This window comes from Panicum virgatum, chromosome 5N (genome assembly GCF_016808335.1).
Source record: "Panicum virgatum strain AP13 chromosome 5N, P.virgatum_v5, whole genome shotgun sequence".
In the NCBI taxonomy this organism is placed as follows: domain Eukaryota; kingdom Viridiplantae; phylum Streptophyta; class Magnoliopsida; order Poales; family Poaceae; genus Panicum; species Panicum virgatum.
In genome coordinates this window covers 66,846,883-66,866,844 of record NC_053149.1, presented here as the reverse complement: position 1 = coordinate 66,866,844, position 19,962 = coordinate 66,846,883, and the positions used below count along the sequence as shown (strand labels likewise).

Sequence of the window (19,962 nt, the reverse complement as noted above, 5' to 3'; positions counted from 1 at the left end):
AATGAACAGAAAAATGGGATGATTATAGTTCCTATCTGGTTACATCCCTCCTCAAAATTGTACATTTACGCCAATCCACATGGCTTGCTAAGTTGTCTGAAATATATATTCACAAAAAAAAAAGATGAAGCACTAGTGTGTTACAATTCCAAGCACTAGAGACAATACACCTATACCACATAACAGTTGAACTAACATAACAAGCCTCCTTACTTAATCATGATTTACTTCGTTGTGAACTTTCTTTTTTTTTCCATCTCTGCAGACTTATTACCAAACATCATATTCACCAAAAAAAACAATACACCTTTTTTGGGGAAAAAAAGGTGGCAAAAATGTTTTGTAAGAATTTTTCTGTAGAAAGCCTAGGAGAAAGAACATGAAGGGCTCACTGACAAAGCAACGCACGAACGAACTCGACGCGTGGAAACGATTGTTCGGTGGAGTCGCCGAGTTTTTACATGCCACAGCTCACTGGCCCCTCAAAACACATGAAGGGCTCGAGACAAAGGAGCCAGCGAGCCACCAAACGCATTGGAAACCCACACCAAACCACACCACCAATCACGTACAAATCCCAAGTCCGAGAGAAGCTGGAGGAGGAGGAGGAAGAAGAAGAATGCAACCCACGGTTGGACACGTATCTACTTGAAGGGCCTCCTGCCGATCCCGGCCGGCATGGACGCGGTGGAGTCGACGCTCAGGCCGCTGATCGACCGCGTCGGCCGGTGGCGCCCGCCGGCCACCGACGCCGCCGGCGTGCCCACCCTCGACGACGGCGCCTTCCAGAACGGGCTCTTGGCCCAGCTCCCGATGCTCTGGCCCAGCCCGAACGAGAACCTGGGCTTCTCCTGGGCCGCCTTCTGCTGCTGCTGCCGCTGCTGGAGGAGAAGCTGCGCCCGCGCCCGCGCCTTGGCGGAGGCCGACAGCGTCGGCGTCATGTAGTTGGGCACGCCACCGAACGCCGGGCAGCTCGTCAGGCTCTCGTCGTCGCGGATGCTCATGCTCCCCGCCCCCTTGGCGGGCGCGGGCCTCGTGGACCGTGGCTTGGAGTAGGCCGAGACCGCCGACCGGGCCGGTGTCGCCGCCGCCGTCATCGCCATCGGCGTCATCATCTCGCGGTGGGCGGTGGTTAGAGCCGGGCGGGGTTTGCTGGCGGCCTCGACGGAGCGGTAGGCCGCCTCCGGCTCGTGGCGGCGCTCGATGGGCGTCCACCACCAGGGGCTCCGGCCCGACTGCAGGTCCGACAGGATCGCGTGGGCCGCCATCGGCGTCGCCTTCAGCAGCTGCCGCCGCCGACACCGAGACGACAGAGCAACAAACGAACAGCGAGTCAGTCTCGGTCAGTGCGCGCGGCATGACAAAACGGAGCGATAATCTCAACTCCGACACGGCGACACCCGCCGAACAGCGACGGCGCACCATTGTTTTGCTTTTAGGTGGCCGACCAAGCTCGCGGGTGGCTTTTCCATGGCTGGGAATGGGATGAGATGAGAGTGGGCTACGCCGTACCTGATGCGAGTAGGCGTAGGCGAGGGCTCTCTCGCGCTTGATCACGGCCTCCACCTTCCGCTTCGTCCGCGCGTCCGCCTCCTGCCGCGTCAGCCGGCTGTCGTCCCAGATGCCGCCGTCCTGCGATGCCCGGCCGGAGGGCTTCGTGTCACCTGGCCGTGCGCCAAGAGAAGCAAAATGAACGGCTGGAACGGAGGACCCTCGCTCACCTGTGAGCCGGCGCGCCACCTGCCGCCGTCCCTGAGCATGGCGCCGTGGTGCTGCCGGTTGCGCCGCTCCATGGCCTCGACGCGGCTGGCGCGCACCTGCGCCTGCACGCGGACCAGCGTCTGCATGCACCGCATCGCGTGCGCCGTCTGCCGCCGCACGCTGGCGCCCCGCATCACGCCCTGCAGCCGGATCAGCCCGCGCAGCGACTGGTAGTTCCGCCGCGCCTGCAGCCACCGCCATCACAAATTAGACTCGACGTCACACACCGACGGCGGCGACGCGCGCGAGCAGGAAGCTGAGCGGTAGAATGGACTTGCCATGTAGCCCCGGAACGCGGACTGGATCGCCACGGCCGCGGCGCGCGCGCGGTCCGGCGGCGCGGTGCGCTGCCTCGCCGCGCGGTGCCGCCTCGGCGGCTGCTGGCGCCACTCCGTCTCGGCCCTGCTGTGCTGCTGGAGCTGCTGCAGCTTCTGCTGCTGCTCTCTGTCATGGTCGAACCTCCTGATCAGCGGCGGCGGGGATGGCGGGGGCAGCGGGAGCACCACGGCGGCCGGCTTGTCGTCTCTGCTGCGCTCGCGCACGCGCTCACGCGCTGTTGCCACCGGCTGTGGCAGCGGCGCGGCAGCTGAAGCAGCGCTAACGGCGACGGCGGCGGCGGTGGGTCTGGCGGGCGTGATCTGGTACTGCGCCCTGGTGGCGGCGTAGTACTGGCGCTGCTGATCCATCTCCTCGTCGCCGAGGATCTTCTCGATGCTGCTCGGCTCGCGGTACAGCGGGATGTTGATCAGCGCGCCCGCCGCCGGCGACGCCGGCTCTGCGTAGGGCCGCGACCGCCCGAAGCCGCCCCATCGCTTCTTCTCCCTCGCGTGCCCGTGCGGCGGCGGGTACTGCGCTACCAGCTGATGCACCTGCACGCCATTGATCGATCTCACCTGTCAGCACATCACTACCCCCCACAGTAATACTCTATTGTGCATTTAATCTTTGTTAGTTTGATTTTTTTATGGAAGTTAGTTGAAATTTACGCAAACACTATGTAGTAATACAACCTAAACAATCGCTAAAAGCATTAATATAATGAAGAGTTTTGAGTACCAACTTACATTTGTTGGCTTCTCCTTGGGGCTGGAGGTGAAGGCCTTCTTGAGTGCAGTAAACCAGCTTCCTTTCTTGCCCATCTCCTTAACATTTCTCCTTGCTAAAAACCTTTAACATTTCTCCCTTCCAAAGTCCTGTGTAATTCCATCAACAACGGCAAGACTGAAAAAGATGCTTTGCTATGATGAGGTGTTGTTTTTTGTCCTTTTTTTTTAAAAAAAAACTCTGGCTGTGTTGAATCAGAAAGGCTTTTGTCTGAAGATGTAGAAAGTAAAGCGCTAGCTGTAGAATTTTACATGCCTGGCTCACTCTCTTGTGAACCTTTAACTAAAGTTCTAGAGATGACTTGAAACACAGGAAACTTATAACAACTCCTTTCAAGATTTTCTTGTAGAATTTCAACTGATAACAGCCACAGGCATTTTCCACTTTAATTAGATTCTGCAGAAGGTTAAGTTTTTGTATGAAAGAATGATGTGGCCCAGTTCTGTTTGTTTAATCTCATGATTGAACTCAATACTTATGAAAAATTCTGTAATGTGCAGAAATCACAGAATGGTTTGCCTATGCAAGGAAGGACCATCTTATGATCAGAACTGAAAAGTTGGAGAAGTGTGTGAGACACAGGTGCATACCTTGTGTTGCAGAACTTGTCCACAGTCTAACTTGCACTTCAACAGAGTTGCAACGCAGCCCTCCCAACAATATAATTCCCTAATGCTCCCTGAAATCTTCACGAGCTCACGACATCTCTGCATTCATTCTCGATCAAGCCTTCAGTTGTTCAATTCATTCAGGCATGAGGCATCGGCGGACCGCACCTCGCCATCTCCCTTTTCCTCGGAACTCTCTGCAGGCCGCGAGAGGCCCGTCTTATAGATCTCTTTGCGGATTGGTGGTGGATGGGAGTGCCCACTTTCCCACTCGATGACACCCGACCAACCTTGCTTGATTGCCAAGACTCAAAAGGCAGCATGCACATCGCTGCGACTGCAGGGAGGACTTGAGGGACACTGTTTTGTTTTTCCTTGCCTTGCCTTCTTGCCTTTGTAGTACTTCAAACATGTATGGTTAGGACTTGGGACCCCTGCCAAGTGCCATGTGTGATGTATACTTGTAATTGTACAACATGGCTTGTGCAGTTGTACACAGGCCTGGAAAGCTGCAACCTGATTGGTTGAAACTTGAAAGAATATCCTATATATTCTGGGACTGGGAGTCTACAAGAAGTTATGATAGGTTATAGTAGCAGGTAAGGTATGTTTCACTATCACTGGTCTGAGTAGATACTGGATACTTACCTGGATTTCTTTTCGTAATATTTTGCTTGGTTGATGAAGACCAGTCGGGACTCTGAACTTTAGATTAAAATTAACTGCCAGTCAGACAGATGTGCTTGCCTTCATCTAACAGTCCCTGTTCAGCTGTTATTGTGCATCACGCTCAACTACGAAATTCAGAAAAAAAGACATGTTTATTGACAATTAATAATTATGACAACGATTCAATTTTGCAAAGGTTCAGTCGGGTTTTAACGTGGGCAATGATGCTGTCATGATCGTGCTGGTTGTTGGTTAAAATCGGAAGCTTATCTGTAACTAACTTACGCTACAGTATCCTATAGCAGCCAGTCATCTGGCAACTTGATGTCTCTGTCATTGCTCTCACTTGCTTGAGGATGAATCCTCTGGAGCATCATGATGATTCACTTACAACTGTCATTCGAATAGCAGAATTTTGTCAATGAAGTTACCATCAACAACCAGAAAGCATTGAAAGGATTAACTGTCAACATTTTGAAAATATTAATTTCGGAACATAAAAAGAAAAAAGTGGTCAACAAAGGAGATTAGTAGTAAAAAAAATGCCCGGGGTGATTTAACATTTTACCGCTGTTTCTTAACTGCTTCAGAAACTGCAGTAAAAGTAACCAAATTGCAGGGCAGCATCTACAATCTACCCCATCAATCGATCATTGGCATGATCTCTCCATATGAAATATATATATATATATATATATATATATATATATATATATATATATATATATATATATATATATATATATATATATATATGAGTGGAACGTGTTGTAAAAGAAGGGGGAATGAATGGGATTGAGTGGCTTAAGTGCCGAGGAGACTGACAATGGAGTCTTGCTTGCAAGGTACTCCAGAGATCAAATGCAACTTAAACACACCTCATAAGATAGAGGTCCTAGGTCGCTAGTTGGGTCCCTGGTCCAAATCACGGCGCGGCTTAGTGCTGGGAGTTGCTCCTAACAAGACATGTAGGCCACGTCCATGGGCCATGGCCCGCCCCCCTCGTCGTCAACTTTGTCCTCATGTCGGCAACTGTTTGTTTGGCTCCTGTTGGAGCTGTCACCTCCGACGTTGCTTCTAGGGCATACCTGATTTGATTCGGAATAAACCAGACACCTTTTCTGCTTGCTTCTGAAAATTAAATACTTGAAAGAGCAACCACTTGTTCAATTTAATTCGAGTGTGATCTTCTTTAATTGACCAAGTAGTTTTCCACTTTTCATACGTGGGTTTTAAGCGTACTTTTTTTAAAAAAATTAGTATGATAACCGGCATGCAAGTATGCTGTTTTAAATTTTATCTGAAGCACTGGCAAGCTGAAGCAGCTACTTTTATATTTTCTCGATTTGTGCGTAGCTACTTTTATATTTTGAGGGGTGAAGCAGCTACATTAAATTTCAGTCCCTTTAGGTATAGTTCATGCTGCGATTCAAGCTAGCTCGTCTGGTAAGTTTAATCACTACTAGTAACTTCGAGGTTTAAAAGGATTGCGTGTGTTTTCAGGTGGTCGATCCACTGAACCTGCCTCTCAATCTCCAAACCTTATTCTAACAGCAGTCGGTGAGCAGGGTTCAGACTTCAGAATCCCAATTGCAGAGTTTAACAGTAGCCAGTAGGTGCAAGTACTATTGAAGAAACTGTGGGTGTTGTGCGCGCCAGGCTGGGCCGTGAGCGACTGAACGTCGCACGCAGCCTTGGCACTTGGCAGGGGTGCGAGTTCAGGAATCAGGATCCCCATGTGGCAGGTGCTCAGCACGCACATGAAGTGACCGGAGCCCGGAGGGACGCCATGAATGGCCGCCGGCCTTTCGCTGCTCCAGCTGGAGGCAACAGGTCCATGGCCGGCACGCAAGCTAGTGAGCCACCCTGGGCTCCTTGCTCGTGCAATCCACGGCTTATGGCTCCATGGACGTAGCCAGCTGCGCAAAGAAAAGCTTTCCTCTCTGAAGTCTGAAACTGGTGGCACTCCTGAACTTCGCTTGTGCAGGTGGCTCCGCGTTATTTTTATTTTTTATATTTTTCAAAATCGTTTTTTACAGAAATATATTTTCGGTTTCATAATTTACAATTTTGTACCCCTACCGCCCGGCTGCGGGGCGGCCGGCCCCCTGCCGCCTTGCTGCCGGGCGGTAGGGACCTGAATGTAAATAAAATTTATTTTAATTGCATTTTGGCCCCTGGGGGAGGCCGCCGCCGAGAGGCCGGTACCCGCCGCCCGGTGGCGGGGCGGTAGGCCAGGCAGCCGCCCGGCAGCCGCCCGGCAGGGGGGCGGCAGTCCTCTCCTCTCAAGTTAAACCTTGAACGTCAGTGCGGCAGTACGGTATTAGATGTGGTTTTAGATATTTTGGATAGAAATAAAAACCATTAGTAAAATAGATGAATATGAAAAGTATAACTTAGCAATTCATACACATACGCAACTGAGAACGAAATATGTGATGCATAAGAACGAAATAAGTATAACATGACAACATGTTCATAACAAAAATACAGAAACAACTAGAAGCACCTCTTAACCACCCCGGCCATGTCGACCTCTTTTACATTGTGCATGGACGTGGTCTGTAGGGTATGTGTGTCGGTCTGGAGGCCCTACGTCTCTACCTGGACGTCCGGTGGCCACAGGTGTCTGGAAGGTAGGATCGGCCTGCTGGTTAGGTGTAGAAAATAACCGACTCCAGTCTTCGAAGTTTGCCTCCAAGGTATCTTGTGTGGCCAATATGCAGTAGCAATTGAGATATCTTAATCATCGTCTTATGAGTCATCTATTTGGATACATATTCATTATACGTACCTGTTGTTGGTGGATACGAAGAAGGACCCATATCAGGAAGCTGGTGGTGCGATCCTGTAAACCGTTCAAATTATTTAAAATATTCATAGAAATAAGAAGAACATGATAAATTCGGGTTACGAATTAAGTATTTACCTTGTGTTCCTTCTGCTGTCGCCATAGAGTAATACGAAGAAGGTCCCGCATCATATAAGTGTTGTGATCCTATATGTAAATGCAAAAGGAATTAGATTTCATACCAAAATTAATTGAAATTAAGATATGGACTATATGTTTACCGAAATATCGTGGTGGTGCCTGTGTTGGTTGAAATGACGTCCCTGCAGCTGGTGCCATGGTACTAAACTGGGTCCCTCCGTGAGGTTGATAAGGTGGGTGTCCATCACCTGTATGGACTGAGAATTAATTGTTGTTATCAAAGTAGGAAGTCAGTTGACATTCAAGGTTTAACTTGGGAGGAGGGGCCTGCCGCCCCCTGCCGGGCGGCTGCCTGGCCTACCGCCCCGCCACCGGACGGCAGCCTCCCCCCAGGGGCCAAAATGTGATTAAAAATAAATTTTATTTACATTCAGGTCCCTACCGCCCGGCAGGAGGACGGCAGGGGGCCGACCGCCTTGCAGCCGGACGGTAGGGGTATACATCTGTAAATTATGAAACCGAAAATATATTTTTGTAAAAAACAATTTTGAAAAATATAAAAATAAAAAAAACGCGGTGTCTCCTTTGTGCGTTCTCATTTGGGCCGCGGTTTCTGCTTGAAATGGGCCTTGGATGCTCGTGTCAGTCGAATGGGCCGTAGCTCATTTCAGCCTCCCGCCCGACAGACAGACAACGCAACGCGGTTTTTTCTTTTTTATATTTAAAAAATTAAAATTTCAAAAATATATGTCGGTTTTGGAAAATTTCAAAAATATACCCCGGTCGCCTTATGGGGGGCGACAGGGCTCAAATGTAATTTTTTTTCTTCAAATTTGCAACGAAATCCCTGGAGAAAAAAAAAGAGGGGGGCCTGTCGCCCGTTGGGGGGGGGGCGACAGGGTCCTGTGTGGCCAACAAAGCCTCATAAAATTCCTCCAGCGTCCGAAGATTTATTGTGATATATTTGCAGAAGGATTTGGAAATTGAGTTCGAATTATCATGAAATTTACGGAAGGTGTCGGATGTCAATTTTGGTGGGCGATGCGGCCTCTAAAGGATGACACTAGAGAAACTACTTTTCATGTGATTTCGAACTATAAACTTTTTTGTCAGCGCGGATGTCTGGTAGATGCAGATTTCACAAACCTATAATGATTAGAAACTAAAAACGAGATCTCGAAGCAATTCGGACGATTTCGATTATCATTTATTTGTACTTATTAGTTACTTCTACCAATAGAGCTTAGAAGTTCGAAGTAATAATTTCTTGGTTGATTTTATCCTTAACCATTTCTTTTTTTTGACACGAGGAACTCAACATGAATCCACTAATTGCTGCTGCTTCCGTTATTGCTTAAACCCTGGCCACCATTCGCCGCCATTCCCTTTGTCATTTGAGACTAAAAATTCAGAAAAAGAGAGGGGTGACGAGAAGTAATAATGTGAACCACCAAATTTTACATCATAATACAACGATAATGAAACACACATCACACATGCAGTGACATGTCAGAACCCGTTGCAAACTACGGTAAACAGATTCCGGACTAACCTAACATGCCTTAGGTAATTTAAAAAAAACAGAATAAACACAATGATGCAGCATGTCACTAGCACTAGGGTAGTCCTAGTAGCCGTACCCCCACGTAGCAAACTGTGTTGAGCCTTCTCCGCAGTATCCACCCATTGCAGGTGGTGCAGGCGGTGGTGCCGGAGGCGCATGGCCCTTCTTCTTGTGATAAGGGCAGTTGCAGTAAGGAATAGTGCATGGTTCATCCTGTGAACCGGCTGCATTGCTGGTATCATCAACTTCGTCGTCTTTGTTAGCCTCGCTCACTTCTTCATAATGGTTCACCTTACATTCCAGATCAAAGATCTTTATCTGGAGGTACTCGATGAACTCCTGAACAGAATCAATTGGTGCAGGATCTACCCACCTAGTAAAACCACAGTTTTCTGGAGCATCGGAAGACTGCAAAACAAATTCCAGGTAAGGTGTCTCCTTGAAGATAAAGAAATGAAACAACCAAGTATTACCCATGCGTGTGGACATTTAAAGAAACGCCGACCGCCATCCATCCCGTCGGTGCACATCTGCACTAAGCAATCCTCACCATGTCTGCATTTTGGCCACGGTTCTCTACGGTTATCGTATTGTCGAAGAGGAGTTTCATTGGTAAATTCACTCTTGTGCTGTGGCGGAAACTCAAACACTGGTTCCGGAAAGGAATCAGGTCCAAGAGGCCCCTCCCATATTATGGGGTCTCCCTTTCTTCCCCCTTTTCCTTTCCCAAAACCATAGTAATTCTTCCCGCTAGACCCACCTCCAGACATTGGGTATACAATAAGCTTTGGTGTTTGAGTGGTGCTGGGAGTTCACAAACTGGTGAGTATTTATAGGCGCACAAAGGTCTGATAACCGGAGTGTGGAGTGTAAATGAACATGAAAAGCCTATAGTATTCGCACGCTCCACAGTGCTCACTCGTACCACTTTAAACACGACACGACCTCTCGTTGCTCTTGATTTGTACCCTCACACGCTCAACACCGCTCACTCCTCCCACTTTAAACAACGACACGACGTCTCACTGCTCATGACTTCAGCACTTGCACGCTCTACAGCGCTCACTCGTGATTATTGCACTGCCCCGACATATCCCATCGCCCGGAACACTGCAGGGCACCGGCCTAATCGTCATAATTTCACTACTCGATGCATCTCTGTGCATGCAGACTCACAGCACTGCATTACTGCCGCTCGGTCGATCGCGCCTAGATGCCGCCTTCCCCACTACACGCCACAGACCTTCGCTGTATAATGACAGGTCCGTCGTCCTCGCCAGAGAGAATGCTTTGAAGGTGAGCTGGTGTGGTTGCCGTGTTGTCACATCTTTTTGAAATGTTGGAAGAGCACTGCTATTAGGTTGTCGTCTTTTGTCACGTATGTCTAGGCAAACAATGCGACATTTGGGAAACCTGTGATCGCCGTGCTGAGCTTTTTAGCAGCAGACCCTGATGTATTTCTTAGTTCTTAATTCTTATCGTTATATTAATGTGTGTTTTTTAGTATTCTAGTGACATGAAAAGCTCCGAAAATATTAAGGAAAAGTTCAAAGATTTCATAGACTCCCGGCTACAACTGCAAATTAATGGTAAATGCTACAACACACAGAGTTAAGCTCTTAACTTAAAACATAAACAACTAATTGCAGTGGCATGTGCACGCGACAAGATAATTTCTTGTTGCATCTAAACCTACCATGCCTTATGGAATGTAAAATGCCGGGATTATATGGTACTACTCTACTGAGTGCACCTAGGATATTTGCCCTTCCTAATTGCTTCGGGCCCGGCTTCCTTCGCACGGCGTGCCCTCTCTCGCTTTCTATCCCTGTCAGCTTCACGTTCGGCCGCCGCCTTACGATCCACCTCCTCCATCCTCTTGCGGATCTCTTCTTGCTCTTTGTTGCGCTTCTCCTCTTGCTGCTCCTCGTGCTTCATTCGGCGCCAACGTTCTGCAGCCCATCTTGCTTTTTGTTCCACAATGTCCTTTGCCTGCTGCGACTGCACGGTGTCGAACCACTGCATAAAATCACAAAGAGGCGGAGGAGACTTTGTCCAACACAAGTTAGAATCATAATTCAATGTTAGGTCATATAGAAAAATAGCGTATGTTATCCTGCTACCTTGGCCCGGTCTTTGCCATATCGCTTAGGTGGATCATATTCGTAGTTCTCACACATAAAGAACCTCATGCCGTAGTCATCTCCTAAAACCTCAGATTGCATGAACTTGCATAACGAACCGCAGAAGCACATTGGCACATTAATTCCTTTGGGTACGGTGGCTTTACACTTGCTCCACGGAATGTAGGTTGATCCTGACGAAGATATTGGCGCTATAGTGTGGTGCGCCAAATAACAAACCATAATTTAAGCAATGCACATATCGTATACCAAATCGATGCGTGAAAATATAGGTACTGTTATAATTCTATTGTCTTATATTGCAATATCAATAAGGTACTATCATAATTCTATTCTAATGTATAATTATTTTATTTGAAAAAGTCTGTAATAGTACTCAAATTGTAATATTAAACCAGTGTTCTAAAGCACCAAATCTAATTCAGCTAATCTGCTAATTAAATTAAATTGTTATACAATATCAACGAATTTATACGAAAGTTACCGGTAAATCACAAATGCGGAATTCGGCAGAGCTTCGCCGCTTCCCTTCTTCTCACCCCTCTCTTTTTTCTGGATTTTTTTGGATTTTTTGAGGTCAAATGAGAGGAGGGAATGAGGGGAGGGAATGAGGGGGCCTTATATGGGAGGCTGACCCGGTCGCCCGTGGGGGGGGGGGGGGGGCGACAGGCCCCCCTGTCGCCCGCAGGAGGGGCGACCGGCCCCCCTGGCGGGCCCACTGGCCTGTCGCCCCTGGGGTGGGCGACAGGGGCTTGTCGCCCCCCAACGGGCGACAGGCCCCCCCTCTTTTTTTTCTCCAGGGACTTCGTTGCAAATTTGAAGAAAAAAAAATTACATTTGAGCCCTGTCGCCCTCCATAGGGCGACCGGGGTATATTTTTGAAATTTTCCAAAACCGACATATATTTTTGAAATTTTAATTTTTTTTAAATATAAAAAAGAAAAAACCGCCAACGCAACGCATGTCCTGGAGTTTTCAAAGTATTGATCGTGCGAGTCGTGGCCTTGAACTCGTGCCTAGAAATTTGGATCACACGCGGAGCTTGTTCTTCAACCATCGTTATTCCACTGGCAGCTCGAGTCAACGACCGGATAAGCCAGCACCTCACCTGACTCTTCAGCTCCTGCACGCCAGAGACTCTTCAGCTGCGACTTGCTCGAACCAGATGGCCTTTGACTTGTTGCGTTTAGCGTTTGCTTTTTTCATGCCCATCGGCACAGCATCATCTTAGTTTGGTTGGCGACAGATGTTGCACGGCTACAAGTCAAAAAGCAAAAGAAAGACCAGTGCCGATCCATCTACCACTGCAGAAGTGCAGATCCTAACGCGAAGTTCGGCGAAACAGAATCCGACGCCTGATTTGGTCGTCGAGAAATGGGTTTGGTCACGATTTCTTCAGTAACCCTGGCTGTTGCAGGGGAAGACTATCTGAATCCAGTGTCCTGACCTCGCCAGGAGCACCACTACAATTCGTCGCCAAAGTCCAGACCTACCTAATGATACCACAATTGTCATCCTTCATATGCACGCCTGCTGACTGCTGAGGCCAACCGAGGAAAAAAAAAAGAGTTGGAAACATACACAAGAGCATCCAGAAATCTGAACCATGAACAAGAAGTAACCTTTTTCTGTATATGATATATATACATCTCTTCAGAACATATCATATACATCTCTTGAGAACCGCCCAGAGGAGGTTTTCAAATCAAGGAAGCAAAAAATTGTGTTGTGAAAAAAGGAAACGAAAGAACTTGAAGAATCTCTAAACGCCTTTTCACTTCTCCGTGGAAACCACAGGCCGGCTACAGTCTAGTCCCCTAACTAGTAACTACAGAGCAGCTGCAGGAAGGGTGTCCACCCTTTCGTGAACCCCCTGCCGCCGGCTCAACTCAGTGGCCCGCGCCTCCGCCGCTGGGCCCCCGCGGCAGCATCTCCATCAGCGCCGACACCACCGCCTCCGCGCCCGCCGCCGGGCTCGGCGGCACGGGCCTCGCCGCGTCCGCGCACCGCGCCGCCAGGCACAGCACCACCACCACCGCGAGCACCACGACGGCGACGAGCGGCAACGCGCGGTGGCCCTGGCCCATGATGATCGCCAGGCTCTGCTCTTGCTGCCTCGCAGTGCTCGTGTCTCGGTCTCCTTCACGACCACGAACAAAGTGTGTGCCGCCCTCTGCTCTGCTCTGCTCTTCTCTTCTCTGCTGTGGACACACACCCGAGGAGAGGCAGCTGCGCGTTTATATAGAGCGCGCCGTACGTGGTGTGTGCGGTGTGCCGGGTCGCCGGCCGGGCCCTTTTCTTTTTTTTTCTCGCCCTGCATTACACAGTCTACACCACGTCTCCGATTTGCAGCCAACTAGGTTGAATTCTTCGTGCAGGAATGCTGACCCGTTTTAAACGCTTTTGCTGCTCCTGGCTGCCGGGAATCATGAACAGGTCAAGAGCTCAGTTCCACGATGAGAACGGTTTTTTTTTTCTTCGCTCTTCCTTTTCTTCTCTCCCCACGGCCAGCACACTGATGCGTGCGTTGGATTGGACCAGAGAAACGGTCAAGAGATCGCCACGCTCGCTGCCACGAAGGCCGCCCGAATTTTCGGCGATCCTCTCACCGCCTCCAGCCAGCCAGCCAGCCTCCTGATGGGAACCCGGAGCGAAGCCGGTGTGTGCGTTGGAAAGTCAAAGGCGGTTGAATTCACAGGCAGCCGGAGCTCGCCCGGGTTGACACGCCAGCCAGCGTTGAGCTCACCGACTCCTGCTCATCTTCTCAGTCGTGACACGATGCCAACTGTGCAACGGAAAGGCACCGCGCATCAGCAAAACGTCACCGCTTATCAAGCCCTAGTTTGACATTAGAGCTCAAGTTTTTTGCTCTTTGTTTTTAATCGCGGAGCTCTGAGCTCTCTGATCTGAAAGGGTAGGAATGCGTGTAAGCAAGGGCGCAGGAACAACACATGCACGGATGCGCCGTTCAAAGTTGTGACAGAACCGCCAAATTAAAACTCAAATTAAGCTAAATGGCCATCATTTGAACACATCAGGCGCATTTGGCTTAACGGTTTAACTTGACAGTCCTTTCGAAAACCGACATTCCGATCGAAACAAACACCAGTAGTCCCACGCGAAGGTGAGCGCAGGCAGTACAAACATGACGAGTACATAAAAATACGATTACAATACCGAGTAGCGTACATTAAGTTCTACAACCTGGTTTAATTACATAATTAAAATACAGGAGCAACATTACTTTAAAACAAAGTCCGATATAGTAAACTTGACGTCTATAATACATGATACGCAGTATCGAATCACACACTCAGCCCACGGGTGTGTGATTTGGTAACTAGCAAGGCTAAACATCTGGTCCGGCCACCTCCCAACCATCCGCTCCAAACTGGATAAACTTAGCACAACAAGGACAGAAGTTGATCTCATCCGGACATGAAATAGTTTGAGCCACAATCCTGAGTATACTAATACTCCGCAAGGCTTACCCGACCAGTGGATATAACTTAGCCCACGTAACTAGACATGCAAGGCTTTTGGCTGTTGGTTACTTTTGCAGAAAAAGTTCTAGAAATGAGTCCTTATTTTCCCTCTTTTAGCTCCAAATTATATATTCATAAATCATTAACTATTATTTGCACCTGCTAAGCAATCATAACAACATGGAGTAATAATTTCTGGTAGACTCTACTAATCATCACTTAAAATCCATATAGCATCACTACGATGTGGTGCCGTGATCAAGGTGCTCATATCCGAGATGCGACGTACGGCGGATCGATCCGATTTAACCTTGCAAGGTGGACCTAACCAACACGGCACGTATTTGCCCCGTCGGACTATACATGCCAACCATTCCCCTCCCCGCCTCGAACTACAGGAACCAGCCCAACGACATATGGTCAGCCGAGCTCAACGTGAGACCACCAAAAGTAAACATCTGCATCCCAATTCTCCGCGACTACTCGACTCGCCCCAGGAGTTGGGTGCGGGTTCCTGTACTTTCGAAGCAAGGCAGTACTCGGCTTACCGGTTTCGACTACCTCCTACTCCCGGCATGCAGTTAGTACAATTCAAACTCGATCACAGGGCCAGGCAACGAACGGTCCTTAACCGACACAGGCGGGCTAGCCTTTTCCCGCCCGGTCTCCATTTTCTTTTCCTTATCCAACCTATTCCAATATTCCATATACTCAAAATAACGAGATATCCTATACCTCGCGAGTGACCCGAAATCACTCGTCTTCTACCGAGTTGTATTAAGCATAGCATTTCTATCGTCCTCTACATATTAGTATAACTCGAGGAGACCTAGGGATCATGCAACTAGGGTTTCAAATAATTCCTGAACCTAATGCACAAGTAATAGAAACATAATATAGGTGTCATAGTTTGAATTAAAAGGATGTGCACCGGGGCTTGCCTGCGGGCTGCTGCTCAGAGTTAGTGTCCACTGGGCCTTGGGCCGGGTCGTCACGAAACTCCTGCGGAACTGGCTCCGTCTGCTCCTGCGGCTCCGCGATCACCTCGTATACGACTTCCTCGGTCGCGGATTCTATATGTATGCATATGAAACAATGAGTAACTGTCATGCATATGATACAACGAGTAAATGCCAACATGACTCTGCCATTAGATGATAAGCATTAAACAATTTAACAATTTTACTCAAAAGGATGCAAGTATGGTGATAACTAACTTTAACCCTAGTGCTAGAAATAATTAAAGGCCAAATTATCAATTAGAACATGATTCACTATAAAATAAAATATGACTAGCAAAGACAATATTATTTGCCTCTTATAATTTGTATAAAAATTTGCATGTGAAATAAATACTATTATACCTATACACATATTTAAGTTTGGTTGCATATTATATTCATATACTAAATTAGGTCCTATGAGTATGAAAATTTTATGGTGGATTACCCATGCTTAAAGTAAGCTACTGCAAAATTTTCATAATTTTTAGATTAACAGATCTATAGAAATTAATTAAGCAAGACTAAACACAATCTAAATTATTGCAGGGGTAAAAAGGTCATTTTGCCACTGTGGATATTTTTCCTCTATAGATCTTACTCTAACAAATCCAACAAAATTTATTTCATATTTTTCGCATTTTTCCTTGAATTTATATGGAATTTACAATTTACAGTCGAAATAAACACAAGATAAATAAAATCCCCCCCTTACCCCACTGACCAGCGGGTCCCACTGGTCAGTGGGAGGGGTTTCTTCCCCACTCAGCCACGCGAACCGCAGCGCGTGGCGGCGCCCAGGCGCAGGGCCAAGCGGCCTGCGGCGGCGGCGACCGGCGGCGGCCCGCGCGGCGGCGCAGCAGCAACGCGGGGTGGGGCCCGCGCGCGCGACCCAGGGCGGCGGGGTGGCCAGCGGCTCCAGTGCCCTAGCGGCGGCGCGAGGCAGAGGAGACGGCGGCGCGGCTCGGGCCGGCGGCGGCGAGGCCAGGCGGCGGCGGAGCGGCGCGGTGAGAGCGTTAGCGGGGTTGGGCGGCCTCGGTGCGCGCGCATGCTGGGCGTGGGGCGGCCTGAGCGCAGCCCGCGCCGTGCGGCGGCGGTAGGCGGGTCGGCCGGCGGCGGCATGGCCGCGTTCCGGCGTCGGTGAAGCAAGAAACGAAGGAAAAAGAGGCGCACGAGCAAGAGCACCTCACCTAGGTTCGATTTGAGCTACTGGACGAAGAAAACCACGGCCGGAGGTGGGTGGTCGGCGTTGAGGTGGATCTCGGGCTCACTGGTGACCGACGGCCGCGAAACCAAGGATTCCCGGTGCTCTGGTCGAGGGGGCTCGCGAAGGAGAGGTCGAGGAGGAGGCTAGGAAGATAGACGAGCTTCGGTTCAAGTGGATTTGGGATTCATGGAGGGAAACTCGCGATTCGGGCTGGCGAGCGCGAGGAGCTTCATGCGTCACCCATGGCGAAACTGAGGAAGGAGAAGGTGAGGAGAGCGAGACGCAGGAGGGAGCGGGGCAGGTGGCGAGCTCAGGAGATGGGCGCGGTCGACTTGGAGTCGCTCGACGGCCGGAAAACCGGGATCGGCCTCCACGACGGCAACGACACAGCGACGGGAGGCTTCGGGAGGCGTCGGCGCCATTACTGCGACGTGCAGCACAGGAAGATGGGAGGTGGGTGTATGACAGGTGGGGTCCACGTGTAAGGAAATTTCTTAATTTGAATCCAAATTTTTGGATTGTTACAATCCTTCCCCCTAAAAGAAATCTCGTCCCGAGATTTAGGAGAAAAGTGCCGAATCGAAAGGAAGTCGGAAAATCATATACCTTGGTATAATTGGAGCAATTCAGGACATTTGGACTGAACAAATTCCTCTGTTTCCCAGGTAGCTTCTCGCTCTGAGTGATTACTCCATTGTACCTTATAGAAATTGCTGGTTTGATTTCGAGTGACCCGAGTCTTGTGATCAACAATTTTCACTGGATGCTCTGGATAGACAAGATCAGGCTCCACTTGTAACTTCTCTATGTCCATTATTTTGTTTGGAACACGGAGGCATTTTCTGAGCTGGGAGATATGGAATATGTTATGAACTGCGGATAATTGGGCAGGAAGTTCCAAGCGATATGCTACTGGTCCACATTGTTCGATGATAGGAAAAGGCCCAACATAACGAGGGGCGAGCTTTCCCTTCACACCGAACCGTTGGACTCCTCTCATTGGAGATACCCGTAAATAAACATGATCTCCCACTTGGAACGAGATCGCTTGACGTTTCTTGTCTGCATAGCTTTTCTGCCGGGATTGTGCTATTTTCAAGTTCTCCTGTATAACCCGGACTTGTTCTTCCGCCTCACTGACCATATCAGGGCCGAATACATTTCTTTCACCGGCTTCTGACCAATTCAATGGAGTTCTACACCTTCGTCCATATAATGCCTCAAAAGGAGCCATTTTAATGCTTTCCTGATAGCTGTTGTTATAGGAGAATTCAGCTAAAGGTAGACACTCATCCCATTTATGACTATAGGTGAGTGCACAGGCTCTAAGCATATCTTCAAGAATCTGATTTATTCTCTCTGTCTGACCATCGGTCTGAGGATGATAAGCTGAACTGCGAATGAGTTGAGTACCAAGGGCTGCATGGAAATGCTCCCAAAAACGTGCAACGAATTGGGTACCACGGTCAGAAATGATAGTCCTGGGTACTCCATGCAAACTCAGGATACGGCTGATATACAGCTCAGCATAATGTTGTGCCCTATAGATGGTTTTTACGGGAAGGAAATGAGCTGACTTCGTGAGACGGTCCACAATAACCCAAATAGAATCATATCCTTTAGAAGTCTTGGGAAGTCCAACAATGAAATCCATACTAATATCTTCCCATTTTCCTGATGGAATAGTCAGCGGTTGAAGAAGACCAGCTGATCTCAAGTGGCTCGCTTTAACTCTTTTACAAATGTCACACTCAGACACATATTTGGCAATTTCCCGCTTCATTCTTGTCCACCAAAATCGCTGCTTCAAATCTTGATACATTTTATTGCTGCCCGGGTGGATAGAATACCTAGAGAGATGAGCTTCATCAAGGATTTGTTTTCGGAGCTCTAAATCTTTAGGTACCACAAAACGATCCTTAAACCATAGAATTCCAGCCTCATCTAAATGAAAACACTTCACCCCCGGGTCATTTTCCGCAAGTCTTTGGCGAATCTTTTCCATCCCGACATTATGTTGTTGGGCAGAAATAATCCGATCTCGAAGAGTAGATGAAAGGACCAAATTATCAAGACTGCCTTGTGTGATGATCCCCAAGTTTAATTTTTCTAGTTCATAACAAAGGGTCTCATTGAAAGGCACAATAGACAGGCAGTTGCACTGAGTCTTGCGGCTTAAAGCATCTGCAACAACATTGGCCTTACCCGGGTGATAGTGAATCTCCAAATCATAATCCTTAATCAATTCCAACCATCGCCTTTGGCGTAGGTTTAGTTCATTCTGGGTGAAAATATACTTGAGACTTTTATGGTCCGTATATATATGAACAGGATTGCCCAGAAGATAATGACGCCAGATCTTCAAAGCATGAACCACTGCTGCTAGTTCTAAATCATGAGTGGCATAATTTTCCTCATGACGCCGGAGTGCTCTGGAAGCATAAGCAATTACTCGACGGTCTTGCATGAGGACACAACCTAAACCCGTACCTGATGCATCACAATATACATCAAAGGGTCGAGTAATATCAGGTTGGGCTAAGATAGGGGCAGATGTCAAAAGTTTCCTCAGGGTCAGAAAAGCCTGATCACATTTATCGTTCCAATTAAATTTCACCCCTTTCTTGAGCAACTCAGTCATGGGCTTAGCAATTTTTGAAAAATCCGGAACAAACCGCCGGTAATATCCTGCTAGCCCAAGAAAACTCCGAATTTCCGGAACAGATGTAGGTGCTTCCCAATTCAAAACATCTTGGATTTTACTGGGGTCAACAGAAATTCCATCTTCTGATATGACATGACCTAGGAATGGAACCTCCTTTAGCCAAAACTCACACTTGGTGAATTTGGCATACAACTTGTGTTCCCGAAGACGCTGGAGAACAATGCGAAGATGCTCCGCATGTTCTTCTTCATTCTTGGAATATATAAGAATGTCGTCAATGAAAACCACGACAAACTTATCTAACTCGGGCATAAACACCGAGTTCATGAGATACATGAAATGAGCCGGGGCATTTGTTAACCCAAATGACATAACGAGATATTCATAAAGCCCATATCGTGTGGAGAAAGCCGTCTTTGAAATATCTTCGAGCCTAATTTTTATTTGATGATAGCCCGATCGAAGATCAATTTTGGAGAATACCTTGGCCCCGACTAACTGATCAAACAGAATATCAATTCGGGGAAGTGGATATTTGTTTTTGATAGTGACAGCATTCAAAGGCCGATAGTCCACGCACAACCTGAGGCTTTGATCTTTCTTTTTAACAAAGAGCGCTGGACAGCCCCAAGGTGAAGTGCTAGGACGGATATAACCCTTATCAAGTAACTCCTGCAATTGCTTCTTTAATTCTGCTAACTCATTGGGTGGCATACGATAAGGTCTTCTGGAAATTGGTGCCGTTCCCGGTTGCAATTCAATGGCAAACTCTATCTTACGGTCAGGTGGCATGCCTGGTAAGTCATCCGGAAAAACATCCGG

General features: G+C 48.4%; 1 protein-coding gene across 1 annotated transcript; it reads right to left on the bottom strand.

Moving 5' to 3' along the window:
- Positions 1-260: 260 nt before the first annotated feature.
- Positions 261-3,884, bottom strand: LOC120674029 (protein IQ-DOMAIN 14-like). The gene is made up of 6 exons (XM_039955088.1): positions 3,456-3,884; positions 2,826-2,954; positions 2,040-2,630; positions 1,722-1,946; positions 1,513-1,632; positions 261-1,286 (listed from the first exon to the last, which is right to left on the bottom strand). The coding sequence occupies exons 2-6, from the start codon at positions 2,898-2,900 to the stop codon at positions 645-647; spliced, it is 1,653 nt and encodes a 550-aa protein (XP_039811022.1). The 5' UTR covers positions 2,901-2,954; positions 3,456-3,884; the 3' UTR covers positions 261-644.
- Between the last annotated feature and the right edge of the window lie 16,078 nt (positions 3,885-19,962).